Source organism: Sebastes umbrosus, chromosome 6 (genome assembly GCF_015220745.1).
Source record: "Sebastes umbrosus isolate fSebUmb1 chromosome 6, fSebUmb1.pri, whole genome shotgun sequence".
NCBI classification, from domain to species: domain Eukaryota; kingdom Metazoa; phylum Chordata; class Actinopteri; order Perciformes; family Sebastidae; genus Sebastes; species Sebastes umbrosus.
This window is the reverse complement of record NC_051274.1, coordinates 12,505,620-12,525,796: the sequence shown is the minus strand read 5'-3', so window position 1 is coordinate 12,525,796 and position 20,177 is coordinate 12,505,620. Positions and strand designations below refer to the sequence as shown.

The following is a 20,177-nucleotide window of genomic DNA, read 5'->3' as shown; positions in this document are numbered from 1 at the left end:
TGTGATTGGCTGTCGGACCTGTCAGTCACGGTATCCTTGCTGTACTGTGATTGGCTGTCGGACCTGTCAGTCACGGTGTCCTTGCTGTGCTGTGATTGGCTGTCGGACCTGTCAGTCACGGTGCCCTTGCCGCCCACTTCCGCCCAGTTTTGAGAGTGCAGTTCACTCTTTCGATTGTTTATGTCACTTGAGCTTCAATTTGACCTTAATTCACAGGTATACCTAATTGAATTGTGTTTAAATCTTCGTGTCTGCGTTGATAACGTTATCTAAACTCTGCTGCCCAGCCTCCAGCTAACGGTGTAACTTAGCAACAGCGATGCTAACAGCTAGGTAGCTAGTTTAGTCAGAGCTAACTACTAGCTAGCTGCAGCTCTCTGATGAGCAGAGCTGCAGCTCTCTGGTGAGCAGAGCTGCTGACAGCAGAGCTACAAAGATGTTATTGTTTTATTCATAGCATGCACTAGATACTGTTTGGCTGCCCTGCTTGGTGTAACCAGTCTGTGCTGTTGCAGGTGGTGTATTTGTGGCTGGTCTGTGATGCTTGGAGAGAAGCTGAGTCTGCAGGGACAGGACAGGCCAGATGGTGGAAACATGACTTCTGAGTAACACACAGTTACTTTCTCTGCTCAGTATGAACAGCGAGGAGGAGTTTTACGACGCTGAGACAGGTGAGACACGCTGACAGATGTCTAATATAGTTAAATATACTTGTGCTTAATGTGTCTTTGCTTTCTTTCCTCACCTTCCTGTTGTCTCCATCAGGGCTGGAGTCAGCTGACAGATGTCTCATAGAGTAAAATATACTTCTGACAGATGTCAAGTCAAGTCAAATTTATTTCTATAGCACATTTAAAACAACATGAGCTGACCAAAGTGCTTTACAGATATAGGCAGAATAAAGACCGGTCAACAGAGCAGACAACAAAAGACTGTAATAATGAGCATTATAAAAGGCCAATTAGTAATCACAATTCAAGTATATTCAAAAGCCAGAGAAAAGAGGTGGATCTTGAGCTATGCTTTGAAAGACTCCGTAGAGGGAGCCAGATGTCTCATATAGTAAAATATACTTGTGCCCTAATGTGTCTTTGCTTTCTTTCCTCACCCTCCTGTTGTCTCCATCAGGGCTGGAGTCAGCTGACAGATGTCTCGTATAGTAAAATATACTTGTGCCCTAATGTGTCTTTGCTCTCTTTCCTCACCCTCCTGTTCTTGTCTCCATCAGGGCTGGAGTCAGATGATTCCTGTGAGGTCAGTTTTAAAGATGCCCTGGTGTTTGACAGTAAGCAGGTGACTGACGGCAGCGACAAACAGGAGAATGGAGTGTGGGAGCGCAGGTGAGGAGGACTCATGTGTGTTTGGTATGTCTGTCTGTATGCATGTTACCACATGATCACATTTGTCTTTGGGTGAGGGGTCAGGGCTAGAGGGGCTCTTCATGCATGTACTCGCATGTGGAAGAAGCAGACAAGCCAGTGTAAACCAGATTTTTGTTATGCTGTTAGCTAGTGAGCACCTCCTCTGCAGAGCATTTGGAGTTACTGTTGGTGAAGCTAGTCAAGACTTTGTTTCAACTTTAAACTTTTCACCCTGAAAATAATCTGGATTTTAAAGCAGTACATTGTGTTCTGTGATGATATGCTGCCAGCTGTCAAAAGTTTTATCTGATTTCACATCTTTTTAAATCTTAATTTGGTCCAAATGTGTACCAGGAAAACCCTGCCTGCTGAAATGATCTCCAAAAACGATTTCAGTGTGTGGAGTACACTGAAGAAATGCATCGGCATGGTGAGTCCTACCTGCTTCTAATTTAACCTGAATATCTTACATGAGATGTGCCACAAACAAGCTGTTGTCCGATTCTGGGTCTAGTGTGACATGTTTTATATTTTTATAATTGAATACTTACACGTTTCAGCTTTTATTACCCCTTTACAAGATTAGTCATTTCTGAACTCTTTCTTTTACTCTATAATTGGCTTGGAAATTACATTTTTTTTTTTTTTTTTTAAAGCCATCTGAAAGAACCAAAATAGAACATCAGAATACAATGAATATGAAAGGAATTAAAGGCAGAGCATATTTATTGCATGAAGGTTAAATAATGTGATGCATGATAAGTTGTTTGAGTAAGGTATTTTGTACTACAGTGTCACACTTTGAATATGATCTGGTATAAAGCTCACCTTCTTATTTATCCGGTCTGTTTATTTGATCTTTTCTTGTGCTCCCACAGGAGCTGTCCAAAATAGCGATGCCGGTGGCGTTTAACGAGCCGCTGAGCTTCCTTCAGAGAATCTCAGAGTACATGGAGCACACTCACCTCATCCACAAAACCTGCAGTTTGTCTGACTCTATAGACCGCATGCAGGTAGAGATTTTTTTAGATTTTCAGCTTGTTTTCATTTCTATTTAAATATTTTTCTTCACTTTCTGCATTCTTCTAAACGTACCTGGACAGATGTATCTAACAGATCTTACTGAGTTAAGGCTGGAGCTTACAATTACTTTTTTTGTAGACTAATTGGTCATTAATATTAGGGATGCACCGATACTAATAATCATATCGGGCTGATACTGACTCAAATAGCTGGATCGGGTATTGGTGACAATGGGGCCGATCTATTCACTTCAATTCTGTGTTTATATTCTACTGTATATTCATTATTTACTGGAATTTGTATTCCTGTTTAAGTTTTAACCAATTTGTTGCTGCATTGAAAAGGTTTACACCTGAATTTTAATTCCTGTTAATTTTGAAGTTTTTTTGCCAAGTTCCTGGTGTACGATTTATTAATAACAAATAACTATTCAGTAAATATGAATCTATGTATTTATTTGTTACATTTTGTTAGGAAAGCAATATTTAAGTAAAGCCTGACGTTGCCTTACACAAAAGAATAATCCCAGTCACTTTCACACAGTGAGGCATACAGCTTATTAATTAAACACTGTTATCGGACTGGTACTTGGTATTGGCCGATACCCAACGCCCAGGTATCGCTATCAGGACTGAAAAAGTCGGGTCGGTGCTTCCCTGCTTAAAATGTCAGAAAATTGTGAGAATTACCCATAAAGTTTTCTATAAACCAATGTGACCTTTTGAGAAAGCTTGTTTTGTCTGAACAACTGTCCAAAAGCCAAAGACATTTCATTTTACTATCTGCAAATCATCACATTTGAGAAGCTAGAACGAGGGCATCATTGGTGAATTTTACTGAAAATATAAATTTTCTGTCAGTTGAACCAATTATTTTTTGCAGCTGTACTCTGATTCACTTCATGTCTTTCTGACAGGTTGTCGCTGCGTTTGCTGTATCGGCTGTAGCATCTCAATGGGAACGGACTGGAAAGCCATTTAATCCTTTACTGGGGGAGACATATGAACTCATACGGTACTGGACAAGAATGCTGACGAAAGCCTATAGAAGCTCAAATTGCATAGAACAATATTGTCTTGATGATAGACAATGATGATGATGATAAATATTTTTTTTAAAGAGAGGACGAGGGATACAGATTGATCTCGGAGCAGGTGAGCCACCACCCCCCTGTCAGTGCCTTCCATGCCCAGTCTCTCAAACAAGAGTTTGAGTTTCACGGCTCCATTTACCCAAAACTCAAGTTCTGGGGCAAAAGTGTGGAGGCCGAGCCGAAAGGCACCATGACGCTGGAGCTACTGAAGTGAGTGTTTGTGTCATTTATTTGTTACTTGATTATCTTTGTTGTGGTTGTGCTTTTAGCTGCATGTGATTGGTTCAATTATTTGTTGCTATGTTTGCAGCGAGTACATGGCTTTTCCTAAAATAAAAGTTTTTCTTGCTCACTCTAGTGTTTACACTGTAAATTGTAGATAAACCTGACTTTGTATGAAAATGTGAAAATTGAGGTGACCATGACACCAAGCAATCTTTAAGCATTAGTTTGACATTTTAGGGAACACATTTATTTGCTTTTTGCTGAGCGTTAGATGAGAAGATTGATACCACTCTTGACCCGAGAGTGGTATCAATCTTCTCATCTAACGCTCGGCAAGAAAAAAGATTGTGGGTATTTCCCAAAATATCAAAATATTCCTTTGAGACTCTGGGAATTTCTTACAGGCATAAAGAAGCGTACACGTGGACAAACCCAATGTGTTGTGTGCATAATGTCATCCTGGGAAAACTCTGGATTGAGCAATATGGAACCGTGGAGATAGTCAACCACAGGTATAGTGACAAATACTTAACTGCAAGATTTAAACTTGTTTGATCAGTGACTATTGATTGACACATTTATTTTTAATTCACCAGCACGGGAGATAAGTGTGTGTTGAACTTCAAACCGTGTGGCATGTTTGGGAAAGAGCTACACAGGGTCGAAGGTCACATCCTAGACAAAAGGTAAGAGCACGATCACAACACTGTTAATAGCCAGAGTGGTTGTGATTCATTTTCTCTGAACTGAACTCTTTGCTGTTGAACCAGTAAGAAGAAGCGGCGAGTGATCTATGGAAAGTGGACAGAGTGCATGTACAGCGTGGACCCCAAGGTTTACGAAGCATACAAGAAGTCAGACAAGAAGACGGGGGGAGACCCAAAAAAGCTGAAACAGGTGAGTGATGCTCAGATTTACGGTCGATCCTGCTTTGACTGACATCTGATGAAATGCTGCTTAGAGTTTGTTCTCACGTTTGTCTTTGATGTGTTTTATCTGTCTTATAACCGTGAAGTAACCTGTGACTCATCACTCTAAATTCTTTTCTCAAATGGTATCTTTTCCTTTCACAATAACATGCAGTGGCATTAGTAGAAGGTAAGGTAAAAGTGTATTTGATATCTGTAGTGTGCTACTGCTGTTGTCTAGTTCGAGTTATGTTCAAAGTGTAGTGTATGATTAGATCATTGCCAGCACTAATCCATAATGTCTTGCAATGACATGCATTGTTGCTTGAGAGATGTGTTGAATTTGTGGCAACTGTAGTTCTGTGAATCACCTGTTTGCACATGAACTGTACATACTGTGAGTTTCAGCTCGTTAGTCCACGTTGATAATGTTATTTATATGTGTGTGTGTAGGAACATAGTTGTGAAGCTGACGAGGCAGACGAGATGCCAGAAGTTCAAGAGACTGTGACTGTGATACCAGGAAGTGCCTTACTGTGGAGGATAACGCCGCGGCCTGCTGACTCAGCACAGGTCAATATCACACACACACACAGAAAATATGCTAAACAGTAACCGTTAAAGCCGGGGCCACCGTGACACAACATGAAGCAAACCCCCATCTTTTCCAAGTCTCCAAACAGCCACAGAGACCAGCCACAGAGTCCGGTCACAGAATGTGCAAACAGTTGAATTTATTTACAATTTCGGTTGAATATCGGTTACTAGACTCTCTCGAAACTCAAGGTGGGCGACTGCCAACAAAACAAACCAAAATCCCTCTGAACTTACTGGTCGTCATCCGAGACAGGCCAATCCCCTGCGGGAGCCTGTAGCTGGATCCACCAATGGTCGTCTCGTTCCGGAAATTTGTGGACTTTTCTTGTAAACAAACAAAGTTTCTGTTTACAGTCAACGTTTCTCACCAAAACTCGTGTTTATCTTTGCGGCCTGACAAACATGTTGAGTGTAGTTCCATCCTCATAAAACATTTGTCAAGCTGAGTTTGTGTTATTAAATATTAATATATAAATCCTGCATTGTTGACATCCACGTTCACTAGCTTTGCAGTCTACTTCTTCACTCATGGCTACATTTCTTTGCGCATCACCACCATCAATAAGCTGCAGGAATGCATATTGTGTCGCCTGCATCGTCGGGCACATGTATGATACAAACAACCGGGGCCCACTTAAAAAACACTGCTCTGGTAGCGTCATCTGCGTTCCTCAGGGTACCTGAGCTGTGATAGCTGAAGATATGGAAGGCCGTTGCGGTGATGATAAATGCCTTTTATATTCTGTATAGTGACTGGCTAGGTTTTCCTTTCACGTCAATTTCATTCTATAGGTTGATTTTAAATGTGTGTGAAGGGACATAGAGATTTATAAAAGGCCCTTTATGGTTCAGGAAATATATTAAGATTCATTGGATTAGCTGATTTAACATTACCTTGCACGGCAGCTGAATTCCGATGTCACAAGATCACACGAGAATCGCAGGAACACACATCTCACCAAAATCCATCTTGTCAGGCTTCAAGTAATGTGTTTGTGTTCGGCATGCCAGATCATGGCCAATCAGCGTCCTGTGAGGCGCTACTGGCAGCTACGGGCGTGGCATGTGTGTTGCGATACGGAGAGGTGACTGTTCTTTGGCGAGGTCACAGCAATGACGGCTCCTAAATAGATTAGCGTACATGCTGCAATAGCATCAGTATGTACGAGTATTTCTTCATTGAAAGTAGAGCATGGAACGCCACTGAAGGCTTTTCTTGATTGAAAAGATGTTTTCGCTCTTCTCCCGACTGATTTCGGCTAGAGCTTGATTGACAGATGGTTCATCCGATCACCTGCCAAGTATTTTTTTAAAGTGCCTGCCCTTCCAAACAGTTTCCAATGTCGGCTTCTCAGATGGTTCTGTGTAACAAACCATTTGGTTGTTCAGGTTAGATTTAACAGACTGCCAAATCACTTTATGAATAAAGATGTTGATTCTGTGTGTTTCCTTCTGTCTAGATGTATAACTTCACCAGCTTTGCCATGACACTAAACGAACTGGAGCCCGGCATGGAGAGACTACTGTCGCCAACGGACTGCCGACTGAGGCCCGACATCAGAGCCATGGAGAATGGAGACATCGGTAACACTAACTTCATATAAACAGGCTGAGAGAAGCTAAAACGATTCCTTCCACACACACACGGCCCTCAGATGATTCTTCATTTATTTTTTTGTGTTTTTTTTTTTTTTATAGACTCGTCAAGTGCAGAGAAGGAGCGGTTAGAGGATAAACAAAGGGCCTCACGCAGGGAACGCTCCAAGGATGAGGAGGAGTGGTCAACCAGGTGCGTCTTTGTTATAAATGTCAAGGCTTATTTTCAAGAGCTTGTAAATAAAGCCCCTCTCAGACGTGCACCTCGTTGGTAGAATTGGATGCTGTCAGATTGATTTAAAGGTTGCAGCTCCACAACCTGAAATACACAGAGAGAAATCAAATCAATTAGGTTTTATAAATCACAGAAAACTGTTGTTGAAGAGATTCTGTCATGTCAGATCAGGCTAAAACTTCTCACGGAAGTGAGATCTTATGTAATCTTATTTCATGCATCATTGGAACCGTTACATCTTCAATCGGTAACTTTGAGCAAATATGATTTAAAAAAAGTTATTTTTATAAAACTGTCACTCTATCCTGACAGTAGTACATGAGACCGATTATTTGAAAAAAATCATGTTCCTCTGCCTCCTCTTAGTGCTCATAATGGCATTTGCAAGTTTCTACCGCGCCCAAGTCCTCTTCAGACTTAATGACTTAGTCATTAGCTTGTACTCAAAACGTCACTTACTAAGATGTGCCAATAAATTGCACTTAAAGGGAGCTACAATGTGCGGACCTTCTTCTACGTTTTTAATTTTACAGCTAAACAGTACACTTAAATACGTTTCTGAAAACATTTGAGGTGAGATATAGGCATCACAGTAACAGAATCATGATTCATATTTGATCAGCGCTGCCTAGTCTGACAGTTTGATTTGAGTTTGTGAGTTTCGCAAGCAGTGATTGACGGCTGCCCAGAGACTGCTCGGCTCTGACTGGTTGTTTTTTTTCGGCCAGTGAAATCTTGCAAAGCACAGGAGGACACACAGGAATTTTTTTTTTTTCAGATTATCTGACTCATGCACTACTGTGAGGATATACTGACAGTTTTATAAGAATAACTTTATCTTATATTTACGACTTCAGCTTTAACAACAAGCTAATTTCGTTCTGAATTCCTGCTAAACAGCTTGTTATTCTATGCTTGCTATTATACAACAGACAGCAGAATTTACTCTCTTAAAAACGTAAGGTGAACAAACTGATGAGAAAAATTATTAGGATTAAATGTAAGAAAAACGTCCTTTGCGTTCACAATAGTCATCAGATAAGGCTTCAACAGTAAAATAAATGTTGTTTCTCTTTCTGTGTATGTAAATGTCAAGTCACCTTTGTGACAAGAAAAATCACTTAAGTACATTGATGAAATTAGCAACGTTACATACACCATATCTGAAAAAGGGCTCATGATTGCCTTCCAATTCCTGGATTTCTGCTGTGTTAAATACATAAATGGAAAGACTACACTTCTCACGTCATCACAGGTTAGCTGGAATAAAAGTAGTCTACTTAGCAGCCGTGTCTCTTGATGCTGCAAAGCCTGTTTCCCAGCTAAAGGCAGAAAACGCTCCCGGGATCATCATTTTAACACATGACTACTCATGTTATGTCATATTTCCTTTAACTGTATAATGTTTTATGTGTGTCTCTCCAGGTGGTTTCAGCAGGGAACAAACCCTCATACAGGAGCTGAGGACTGGCTGTACGCAGGTGGATACTTTGACAGGAATTACACTGACTGTCCCAACATCTATTGACACAGGAGGAGGTGCTCGGTGTGAAGACCTCCTCCTCCTCCTCCTCCTCTGATAGGATTCACTTTATTTCTCAGCATCTAAGATAGACGCTCACTGGTACTGTGTCTTTGTTTGAATCCATGAAAAGCTGATAGCAACGTGTTATCAGACAGTTTATCAGATTATTACTGACTGTGAACATTGTCCACAGGAGAAATGTTATAATAAGGAGAATTTTAGAGTTTACTTACTGTAAATGTTGACATCTTTATCTTTATACGCCCTAATCATGACAATAATAGTCCACATGTATGTTACTCACCTGTCGAGGGGTTTTAAACCAGTCACCTGTGTGTGTGTGTGTGTGCGCGCGTGCGTGTGTGTGTGCGTGCGTGTATGCATTATGTGTGCGTGCGTGCGTGTATGCATGTGTGTGTGCGTGTGGTGACCATGCTGCTGCTGCTGCAGGACACAAAGCTCTGACTTCTAGAGGATATATTCTCAGTTTTAGTTCAGGTACTCAACCGTAATCTCACCTGTAGAGTACCACACACTTCTTGTCCAGTTGCATTCAGAAATCAGGGGTTATTTAAACACATCTGCTACTTTTTTTTTTTTTTTTTACCATATAACCTATTTGGATATTAGATGTGTATTTTAATTAGCCGTAAACATCCCTAAAACGTCACACGTGTGATACATTTTTCCGTGAATAGAGACCTACAGTAGAGATCAAAGCTGCTTATAACCGTGTTTACCGTCACAGTAAACATATTGTTGGTACATTATATTGTCGTCCGCTGTAACATAGATGACGTGTATAATAATTGGTGCGTGCATGTTCACCAAGATGATTATTTACACAAGATAAAGCCATAAAAACATTTTCTGCACTAAGTATAGTACTGTAAATGGATTCGCGTCAAAGGGATACAGAGCGTTTTGGTTTTAAAGCCGGTGATTATCAAAGTCTGACACTATAAAAACATGTTGATGGGATATTCTGAGCCATACAGACAAAACAAGTTCATATTAATGGATATTTTAAACTCATAATATTATTTTTTCTCTTACTTAAAACAAACTAACTGTAAACAGGAAGTATAGTGTTGCCATTGAGTTAGTTAGGTAGTTAGCTGTGTTATTTTTTTTCCCTGTATTTGTTTATTTTGGCAAATTGGCACCATTAAAAGTTTGCCGAATTAGCTATAAATTAAGTAGTTCCTGTTTGCAATGTACCCATAACATGTACAGACAACTATCACTGGATTACTTTGATACTGAAGAAAAGTTAGAAATGTGATGTTTCTCAGGCAAGTTCTGGTGTTAAAAGGAAGAGTCTTTTGGACGTTTATTTGCAAGATAATGATATCCCCGTGAAGTGTAAGTCACGCCGCATCTAAAATTATGTGTTATATATTTAGGAGTAGGAAATTTGCGGCTCACGTCTCTCCCTCCGCGTCCCACTGCCGATGCACAGTTCAAAAAGCTCTAGTTTAAAGAGAAAGCTGTGTCATACTGACTCCTGATTATAGCTATTTGTCTTCACACACTGACGAGTAACTCTTGAGAGAACTTTTGAGAGTTTCCAGATGAAGCCCTGAGACATTTTCCTCCATCGATGAAAGCTGTTTTAGGACACAGCAGCAGCAAAAACCGACAGGACACTGTAGCCATTATAAACCTATGCAAACTGATCCATCCAGTCTGCCCTCCTGAAATGTGAAGAATGAAAATACAACACTTAACTCCTCTTTAGCTTGTAGCCAATGTGTGCTCCAGACACTACAGAGGCAGCAGTTAATGAATGTCATTTGCAGATGATATAACGTTTAACATACATACAGCAGATGTTCAACAGTATATAGATGTTCCTTTGTGTTTAAAAGCACTAACATTGCATAAACTGCACATTTGAACGCTCACAGTCCAATGCACATAGTGTGTACAGTGAAAATATATTCTACATCATGCCTTTCCCCCGGCTGCTCTCAACTTTACTCGCTCAAAGCACTTTGTGACGCCTGCAGACACTTGAAAGTGCAGGTTTGCTCCGATGGTTCTTCTGATCTCACACTCTTTACCCTCTCGTTTCGTCTAGCATCTGTTTGAAAATGTTTACATTGTGTGTTCATTGATCTCTTGTTTCTTTTCCTCCTCATACTCTTATCCACATACAACCATATGCATCCATGGCATATTTGAGAAATAAATTATGGACTATTGAAATTACCAGTCCTGTTGTTGTGTTAACAATCACTTTAACAACATCTTATGACACCAGAGTCTGTTATTTTTTCCAGTGGTGCCCAAATAAGGGGTCACAAGATGATTTATCGGATCAAAATCAAACCAAAACATGTTGCTGCTACACAATATTAAGTATTTTGCTGACTTTTTTCTAACTTTTGCTTGTTTCTTGTGAAAAACTGGAAAATCTTTTACCTCTTCGGGCCTCTAAAATGATTCAAAAGAAACAATCAGATAGGGGAAAACTACTCACAACTCATTGACATAATGCAACATGTGATGAGGGGTCAGGTCCATAAGGTAAAAAGGTTTGGGACCACTGGGTTAAAGGAAACATAGGGTCTCTGTAATTTAGCCTAAAACCGAGGTGTCAACATGTATTTCCACATCATAACTGGTTTGTTTGGGAATATGGGAATATACACTGTTAGAGCCTGATTGTTTTCTTGTTTGGATAAATGGTCAAAACAATATTGCCACCTAGTGGTGACCTCTGTAGACCATAGAGAACTTTAGGACTACAATTCCCACGGCGCTTCAGCCAATTAATAGAGCCAGGTAGAGTAGCACCGAGATCGAAAAGTGGTCGATGGTGTGCCACTGTGGTTCAGAGTGGTATGCTGCTCATGTTCCTCCACCACATACTGTTTCCTAACAGCAGGCGCCACTTGAAAGTTGTAGACCACTGTCAGACTGCATATACAAATTTGACCACACCACCTCACCACAAGTATAACCTTAAATGTTTATTTATTTTCTGTCTTTATTGACAATGTAGCACAACACAGCGCCGTAAATAAAGGAATCTATGTCCTTTCTCTGGTCCGTTCTGTTGTTGGGATATTGTGCAATGCTTTTGAAATGACAGTGAAGTAATTTCATACTTGCTGATGTACCCTGAAGCTAATATGAGAGCTAACATTAGCTGAATGATCTCAGTATTTTTAAAGTCCTGAAATATATCTGCCAAAAATATAATATTTGGCAGTTATATAATCAAAATATTCAGCTGTGCAGACCAAATTTCATTGAGATTTGCTTGAAGCATACACAGAATGTCACTGAACACTGTGCATTTGGAATATTACATCTCTCTTGGTTTTACGTTTAATGTCAATAACAAAGTATGTAATTCTGCTGTTTCTATGTGCACTGTGGACGTTGTGTGTCAGCACTTAGCTAGTTAATATTGTCAACTTCTATCCCTATCTTTAGTTTTAATTACAGCTGAAACAATTGGTTGATTTATCAGTGAGTTGATAAAATAGAAAAATATTATGCATTCATATTATCATTTATTAAGCAAAAATGCCAAATTTTCAAATGTGAAGATTTAACCTGCTGCTTTTCTATGGGCAGACATATTTGTCTCTAGAAACTGAATTTGAATCATTTATATTTAAATTTAAATTGCTCAACTTGAATAATTGCATTGAAAAACTGAATCTTGAATCGAATTCAGTTGCTCTGAAACTGTATTTGATCTATGGTCAGCTTTGTCCTCGCAAGGTCCAGGGCTGATTTAAAACAGTAGATGGAGAGTTGAGCCATTTTTAATCCATGAAATTCCATTTTCTATAAATTTGATCTGTCACTATTAACACCAGCATTGATGTGTTTCATCACAGTCATATCATTTAGTTTACAGCTCAAAAAAACACATTGAAGTGTGCAATACCTCTTTAAATAATTCCCTATAAACCTTTCATAGATGGTGACTTATCAGAAAGTAACTAGTAAAGATCTCTTTCCTCAGAGCTCAAATCTTCTTCCTATTTTCAGGAAATTCTCCTGTGAATGTATATTAGATTGGGATAAATCATAGACACTAGTATTGTGTCTAGTATTATAATCATTGGTAGATTAATGTACGCATCACTTTAATGTTGTAGCTGGTAAAGGTGGAGATAATTTACTTTAAATACTGCTGTGTAGCTTGATCTATAATAATGCATCATCTTGTATTTGTTGATAATATTTTGTATTAATAATCTCAAATAACTAGTAACATAAATGTAGATGGAGTATAAATTTGGCCAGAGTAGAAGTAAAAAGTAGCATTAAGTGGAAATACTTAAGTAAAGTATAAGTACCTCAAAAATGATGTCTGCTTCATGTATCTCTGTGTTGTGTCATCTCAACCGAACATGCTCATGGAGATTTAAAGCCCCCGTGATTGACACGCGGTTCGACCAATCACAGTGAAGCACCGCTGCCAGTCAGCCAATCACGATCATCCACAGTATTATTGCCTGTTCTTCGGTTGAACGACATTTCAGTGAGTAGCACTACATGTAAGTATGAACATCTTATTCTCTTATACTTGTTGTTTTTCAATAACTAACACAGTAGCCAGGTGTGTGTTTAGCCCAGGTGTGTAAACATGTAACAGAGCAGCTCAGTGGTGACCTCGTGGAGCTGGAAACAGCTGAGAGGCTGCTAGCCTGCTAAAGGATGCAGAGTCATCTGCAGCTGCTGAGGCTGCTCCTCTAGAGCTGCTTTATTAGCTGCTTTATTATGGGAGCAGAGGGATGAGCTTTGTACCATTTCTCTGTTCCATTTCACATTTTCTTTTCTTTATTATATTCTCTGGTTGATTTGTTATTTTTTTTGTCTAGGAGAGCCTTACTATCCCCTTAAATGGAAATAACAAAATAATACACATTAAATAGGCTGGCAGGCAACATCTCCAGAATGAATGAACTAGCATTTAAGATATGCCTCAGTTAATCTACTGCTAGAGGCTAATATGTTCATTAGCAGAGTGGAGTGACACAGCAGGACACCTCCTATCTCCTGCAGTCTGATTTCTTAATTTTTTTTTTTATTTATTGTATTTATTTGCACATACATAAAACTGCACAAAATCCAGTCAATGAAAAAAAACAAACAAGAAATGTGACAGGAGAGTTCAAGAAGCCACAAGCTTATATACAAAGGACCTCACCTCAATCCCAGAAGAAGAAAAAAAAACAATAACAAAAAAGGAAGAAAGGTCTAAACTAACATAAATTTAAAAATACAACAAAAGTTAAACAATAACAATTAACAACAATGAAATACATACAAAAAACAGTACAGAAGAAGAAAAAACAAATCTAAACATATCAAAAGATAATTAGACATCATGAATTAAATGTGATGATAATTTCCTTTTAAAATGTTCTAGAGGATAACGAGCTCTTGATAACATGAAGTTTGATGTTCCATATTTGTACACCACGATATCTGAGGAAGTACTGGCCGTGATTTGTTTTGTTCAAAAGGCAGGTGAAGATGATTAAACTGTCTAGTATTATGTGTATGAATTTGAGAATTAGATTTAAAGAAGTTGCTAAACGATGATGGTAAAGAAGAACCACACAGCTCTAAACAGATATATTAAACATTTTTCATAGTGCTTTGTTTTCTTATTTTTACTGTAAAATATTCTATGTTTAGCCTATGTTTCTTGAGTTTTCTGTACTTTATTTTTATTTTCTCTTGCACCAAAACACCAAGGCCAATTCCTTGTATGTTGAAAACCTACTCGACAGTTAACCTTATTCTGATTTCACCCTCATGATCATGGTCCATGTGTGTCTGTATATAACTGTCTGAGGCGTCCCTCCTCTCTGTCCTCCCTGCAGCAGTCTGTCCTTTTCATCATGGCCTCTGGAGCTTTATTCCCCAGCATGGTGTCTGGGTCCCGCGGCTCCTCCAGCAAGTACCTGGTGGAGTTTCGGGCCGGCAAGATGACCATGAAGGCCAGCACGGTGACCCCTGACAAGCGCAAAGGTCAGGTCTACATCCAGCAGACGGACGACTCCCTCATCCACTTCTGTTGGAAGGATCGGACCACCGGGAACGTGGATGATGTGGGTGACACCGTCAGCATGTAAATACTGGCTCCACCTGTGTTTGACTTTTTAATATTAACCCCTTTTCATGTCCTGAATCTAGGACTTGATCATCTTCCCTGACGACTGTGAGTTCAAACGGGTGAGCCAGTGCACCACCGGACGGGTCTATGTGCTGAAATTCAAAGCTGGCTCCAAAAGACTCTTCTTCTGGATGCAGGTATGCAGCACATACTTCTGTATTCATGAAGCTTTGGTTTTCACTTGTTAAAAAGACACAATGATAAAGGTATATTTACAAGAGATGCAACTTTATTATACAGATAATGTCTCTGTTGCATATGAAACCTCTCCGTTTTGTTTTTCTGATCTCAGGAGCCAAAGACTGACAAGGATGAGGAGCACTGCCGTAAAGTGAACGAGTATCTCAACAACCCTCCCATGCCCGGCGCTCTCGGAAGTGGCGGCAGCGGAGGACATGATCTGTCTGCTCTGGGAGGTAACAGATGCTCACATAATTGTTTTCCTGTAATGTGCAAGAACCTGAAATATCGATTTTAGAACTGTCATCTGTTATTTCTCCCATGTAAAGGGGAAGGCGGTCTGCAGAGCCTTCTGGGTAACATGAGCCACAACCAGCTCATGCAGCTCATCGGACCAACTGGACTGGGAGGGATCGGTACGTACCTACGTCCTAATCAGGGAGAATATCTTGGTAAATGAAGTCTCATGCTCTCAGGAGAATAACGTGGAGGTTTCTTTCAGGTGGTCTCGGAGCACTTGCCGGGCCAGGATTGGCCAACCTCCTGGGCAGCAGCAGCAGTAGCAGCAGCGTTCCTGCAGCCAGTAACTCCTCCACAAGGTGTCTTATTCCTGTTAAATATCCAAGAACAAATCTACCTTTTTTAACACGGTTGGTTGTGAGGGGCAGCTGTGACAGACTGGAGGAAGAAGAAGTGCATAACAGAATCAGATGTCTGAAACACAAACAGTAAACATCAGGTTTTAGTGTCAGTACATCATAATCGAAGATCAAGTTATTCTTTATAGAGTCACCATTTTATACCAATGTTCAATAGCTACATTTGGAAAAATCTTGAACTTGGTTCATTATTGACTTAAAAAGAATCATGGCAGAAGGTCCACTTATTGGATATTTTCTGAAGTACATTTTTTTATATCACAAAAAAATCTATGGTGAAACAACAGATACCAGTTTCTTTACACACAGTCACATCTCGAGGCTGCAACTAATGATTATTACTATTATCGATTTAATCTGCTGATTATTTCTCAGTTAATTAATGAATTAAAGCCCAAGGTTATCTCTTCAGATTCCTTGATTTGTCCGACCAACAGTCCAAATCTTCAGTTTGCTGTCAAACTGGGAAAATCTGCAAATCATCACATTGAGAAGCTAGAAGAAGGGAATTTGTGGTATTTTTGCTTAAAAAATTACTTAACCAGTTCAATTTCTGTCATTCGATGAACCGATTATTCGTTGCAGCTCTACTCTACTAGTTGAGGGACTAAAACCAGAGTATGTTTGGCATTTTTTTTGCTTAAAAAAGGACTTAAATGATTATAAAAAATAGTTGCTGATTTAAATTTCTGTTGATCATCTACTCTATCAGTTGGCTAATTGTGTCAGCTCTACTTGGATCCATAAATCAGAATACAAAGTAGTCACAAGAGGCAACTGGAATAACTTGTTCTCTGTTTGTTATTATTGTTGTTATGCTCACTGTTGTTCTCCACACCTTCATGTACTAAACACATCACATTCAACATGAATTCTCTGAGGTTGTCAAAATGCAAATGAAGGAAATAACTCAAGCAGCGGTACATTAGGTAGGTTAAAGGAAAATGGGTACAACTAGAAAAAAACCCTCACTAAATAACATCAAATATCACAGGTCGATGTGTGTTAGTACCTCATGTTGGGACGTTTGTTTTAATAATTATCCAGTGATCTTCTTCTCTCTCCTCTCAGTCCGTCCACAGCCGTCACCCCCACCTCTACCTCTGCTACCAGTCGGCTCGGCTCCACCCAGGTTCCCACCACCCCCATCACTCCCTCCGCCACCACAGCAGCCTCCCCCACAGCCACCACCCCCACCACCCCCGCTGCGGCCTCTGTGGCGGCGGGGGCAGCCAACCCCACACAGCCCATCCAGCTGAGAGACCTGCAGAGCATCCTGGCCACCATGAACGTGCCCGCCAGCGGAACGGGAGGTGAGGAACCGACCGAGTGATGACTACTCTCCTCAGAACGGATTAGACAGAAAACTTAAATAACCACCATAATTAGGCCTAATTAGTGTAATTTCACAAGTCATTATGCAGCAAATAATTAGCATTGTGAACGCAACAGACTGTAATACTGTATTATTTTAACATGATGAGTCTAGTTTGTTGCAGAAGCAGGAACCCCCTGCAAACACTACAATCTATTGCTGTTTTGATTTAATGCTTTGAACTCTCCATCCTGTTTCATGGATACCATTTATCACCCTCACCTCACCTACAGATACACATTTAAAACTAGTGAATACTGAAGGATTAAAACTACTGATGAACATAGTGAAGCATTTAGCAGCTAAAGAGACAGATATTTTTTTCAGGAGTTGGTGTAGACCGAAAACAGAGCTAAAAGAGAGAGAATCTTGTACTTACATTCGTCTTACATTCACCTTCTTGGGCTCTGGGAATTATAAATGGTATTTTCACTATTTTCTCACAAGCCACACTGATTAATTGAGAAAAGAACATTTTTTAGAGATACGTGGTTCTCACAGGACAGTAACGCTGCAAAAACATGATGATTCTGTAGAATATGATGCATTGCTGTAGGTTCAACTACCCAACAGTATATAAAGGATTGAAATTAGCACAACCTTAAAGGTGATAAATTCAAAATCTGCATATTTTTAACAGTGGGCAACTCCAGGGTCTGAGAAGTTTTTGGCGACGGCCAAAATGCCGAACTCAAGGCTTCAAAACGGCAGTCCACAAACCGATGAGTGACGTTACGGTGTCTACATCCGCTTTTTATATACAGACTTTGATTTTTAAACTAACCAACCCATGGTGATGTTTGTTACCTGCAGTGGACCTCGCCAGCGTCCTGACACCTGAGATCATGGCTCCCATCCTTGTCAACCCAGAGGTGCAGCAGAGGCTGATGCCTTACCTGCCCTCTGGAGAGTCCCTGCCTCAGAGCACGGAGGAGCTCCAAAACACGCTCAGCTCACCTCAATTTCAGCAGGTAAAGTGTTCACTGCTGACAACCTCTGTGGTTTACAATCAGTTTGTAACTCAATATAAGTTTCCTTAATTCTGGGAATGTTTATATTTATATTAAATATAAAAATGTTGTTCTGTTTCCTCATTTTCCATTGAACAAGAGCCTGGTATTATAATTAGTATGTTTTTTTTAGAGATGTGGACGAATACAGACCATCTTTTAGATTTAAGGTCAAACAATCATTTAACAAATACCCTCTTATTTGTTGCCTGTGTATCTGATAAATACACAAACCACTCTTGGCTCTTACTTCCAGCTTGAGTTTGACATTAAACATTTTATTTATTTCCGTCCTCGGGGCACAGGAATGGCATGAGAAGTGAGATACTACAGTATATTCTCTTTTGAGCGGTTATTCTGGTCACCATGAGGCTCTCTCTCTTTCTCTTTTGTTGGTATTTAGCATCTTGTTGTGGTATTTGTCCTTATTCTTGGTATTTTGTTGTCTCTCTGCAGGCTATGAGCATGTTCAGCAGCGCCCTAGCATCTGGGCAGTTAGGGCCTCTAATGAACCAGTTTGGTTTGCCTGCAGAGGCTGTGGACGCAGCTAACAAAGGAGGTCAGTGTTTTGCCCACATCAAGCAGAGAAAACAGTGACTGTTTGTTCCACTGCTAGAAAACTAATTATATATGACATTTTTGGATGAATATTACCTCTTCCTTACTTTGTGTATTTATATTCCATCACTGAGTATTTCCAAATTGACTATACTATGACTTTATCACTTTTTTTCTATACTATAATATGACTTTTAAATCTTTTCCACATACTATAGTATGACTTTTTTTTTTTTTTTTCAACATACTATACTATAACTTTATCACTTTTTTTTTCGATACTATCCTATAACTTTTATCAACATACTATTTTATGACTTTTTTGGATTTCTTTCGACATACTATACTATCACTTTTTTATCACTTTTTTCGACATACTATAATAAGAATTTTGCATCACTTTTTTCGAAATATCACTTTTTCCTACATAATATACTATGACTTATATCTAAATATATACTATGACCTTTTTTGACTTTATTCAACATACTACACTGACTTTTTATCACTTTTTACGACATACTATACTATGAATTTTTTATCACTTTTATTTTTTCGACCTACTATACTATGATTTTTTTCGACAAACCACATTTTACAGAAGGTTTTGTAGACTGCAAAAATAATCAATCAATGAAATTGGCGAACAACCCAAATAAACAAGGTTACATCTCTTTAAATTTACAAAAAGAAATTGGTAAAATGTGATATTTTTAGAATGAATTAATCAAGAAACTGATTTGCAAAATAATTTATAAATAAGTCATTATCTTCACCACTAATTTCTGGACATTTCTATCGCTGCAGATGTTGAGGCTTTTGCCAAAGCCATGGAGACGGAGACAAAGTCAGACCAGGAGGGAGACTCCAAAGACAAGAAAGACGACGATGAAGACATGAGTCTGGACTAAGAACTCTTAAAGTTTATTATTTAAGGTATTTATTTAGCAGCTTCATCTTTTTTGTAACTATTAAACATTAAGGATAAAGATTATAGTTAATATAGTAGAAACCTTCTCTGCCCCCCTCCTTCTGATTGTGCCGTGTTGAATTCATAAAACTAATTTAACTGATTGAACATTTAACTCACCTGCATGTCAGCTACTAGACTGAGCTGTCCTAATGCAAGGGAACAGTAAACGATGAGAAACGTGCTCAATTGTCTTGTGTTTGTTCTCTAGACTGGTTTGTGAACGATCGTTTTACTTGCTGTAGACTTTACTTAGTACTCCTATCGCCTAGGGATATGACGGTGAGGACATTTTCCCACTAGTTAATAAACTTGTGACAACACCGGTGTTACGGATTACACCGGACATTTTACAAGAAAAGATGACGGTCAATATGCTTAGCGCGCTTACTATGATTTTTAACGTTGGATAGCTGTGTGTCTGGCCTCTCCGGTAGAGCGTTCACTGCGGGGCCGCAGGTTTCCACCTGACGCCGCTCCACATCGCACGCCGGCTGTGACCGCTCCATCCATACCGCCTCGAGGAGATGAAAACGGCTTCATAATAATGATCGATTGTTGACTCAAAAAACAAACAAACATCACTTTTCAGTTTCTGAAAATATATTTGAAAAACATTCATTTTACAGTATTAAAAAAACAGAATAAATACCCATACAAGTACAACATTTTCTGCAGTTACAGTTACATAGGATGTTTATCAGAATA

At 39.4% G+C, this 20,177-nt stretch overlaps 2 protein-coding genes across 5 annotated transcripts; both read left to right on the top strand.

Annotated features, from left to right (window-relative positions):
- Positions 1-64: 64 nt before the first annotated feature.
- On the top strand, positions 65-10,779 carry LOC119489724 (oxysterol-binding protein-related protein 2-like). Of its 4 annotated transcripts, none has more exons than XM_037772496.1 (15): positions 65-216; positions 516-671; positions 1,229-1,340; positions 1,716-1,791; positions 2,240-2,374; positions 3,301-3,398; positions 3,505-3,687; positions 4,107-4,214; positions 4,299-4,388; positions 4,473-4,599; positions 5,064-5,183; positions 6,668-6,791; positions 6,906-6,996; positions 8,294-8,366; positions 8,464-10,779. In XM_037772496.1, the coding sequence occupies exons 2-15, from the start codon at positions 635-637 to the stop codon at positions 8,500-8,502; spliced, it is 1,413 nt and encodes a 470-aa protein (XP_037628424.1). In that variant the 5' UTR covers positions 65-216; positions 516-634; the 3' UTR covers positions 8,503-10,779. The 4 variants fall into 4 exon arrangements, with proteins under 4 accessions (XP_037628424.1, XP_037628427.1, XP_037628425.1 ...); XM_037772497.1 differs by lacking the exon at positions 65-216 and adding an exon at positions 270-403; XM_037772499.1 differs by lacking the exon at positions 8,294-8,366.
- A 2,133-nt stretch (positions 10,780-12,912) lies between these two features.
- LOC119490148 (proteasomal ubiquitin receptor ADRM1-like) lies at positions 12,913-19,653 on the top strand. Its single transcript, XM_037773366.1, has 10 exons — positions 12,913-13,089; positions 14,425-14,652; positions 14,738-14,854; positions 15,010-15,133; positions 15,227-15,313; positions 15,400-15,496; positions 16,628-16,869; positions 17,745-17,902; positions 18,398-18,500; positions 19,307-19,653. The coding sequence occupies exons 2-10, from the start codon at positions 14,443-14,445 to the stop codon at positions 19,408-19,410; spliced, it is 1,242 nt and encodes a 413-aa protein (XP_037629294.1). The 5' UTR covers positions 12,913-13,089; positions 14,425-14,442; the 3' UTR covers positions 19,411-19,653.
- Positions 19,654-20,177: the final 524 nt, after the last annotated feature.

Excerpts from the sequence above, each read along its gene's own strand:
- LOC119490148 (XM_037773366.1), top strand. The coding sequence starts at position 14,443 with ATGGCCTCTGGAGCTTTATTCCCCAGCATGGTGTCTGGGTCCCGCGGC. Across the intron at positions 14,653-14,737 it reads CCACCGGGAACGTGGATGAT|GACTTGATCATCTTCCCTGA; the intron begins GTGGGTGACACC and ends TCCTGAATCTAG. Across the intron at positions 18,501-19,306 it reads GGACGCAGCTAACAAAGGAG|ATGTTGAGGCTTTTGCCAAA; the intron begins GTCAGTGTTTTG and ends CTATCGCTGCAG.
- LOC119489724 (XM_037772496.1), top strand. The coding sequence starts at position 635 with ATGAACAGCGAGGAGGAGTTTTACGACGCTGAGACAG. Across the intron at positions 672-1,228 it reads GTTTTACGACGCTGAGACAG|GGCTGGAGTCAGATGATTCC; the intron begins GTGAGACACGCT and ends TGTCTCCATCAG. Across the intron at positions 3,688-4,106 it reads ATGACGCTGGAGCTACTGAA|GCATAAAGAAGCGTACACGT; the intron begins GTGAGTGTTTGT and ends AATTTCTTACAG.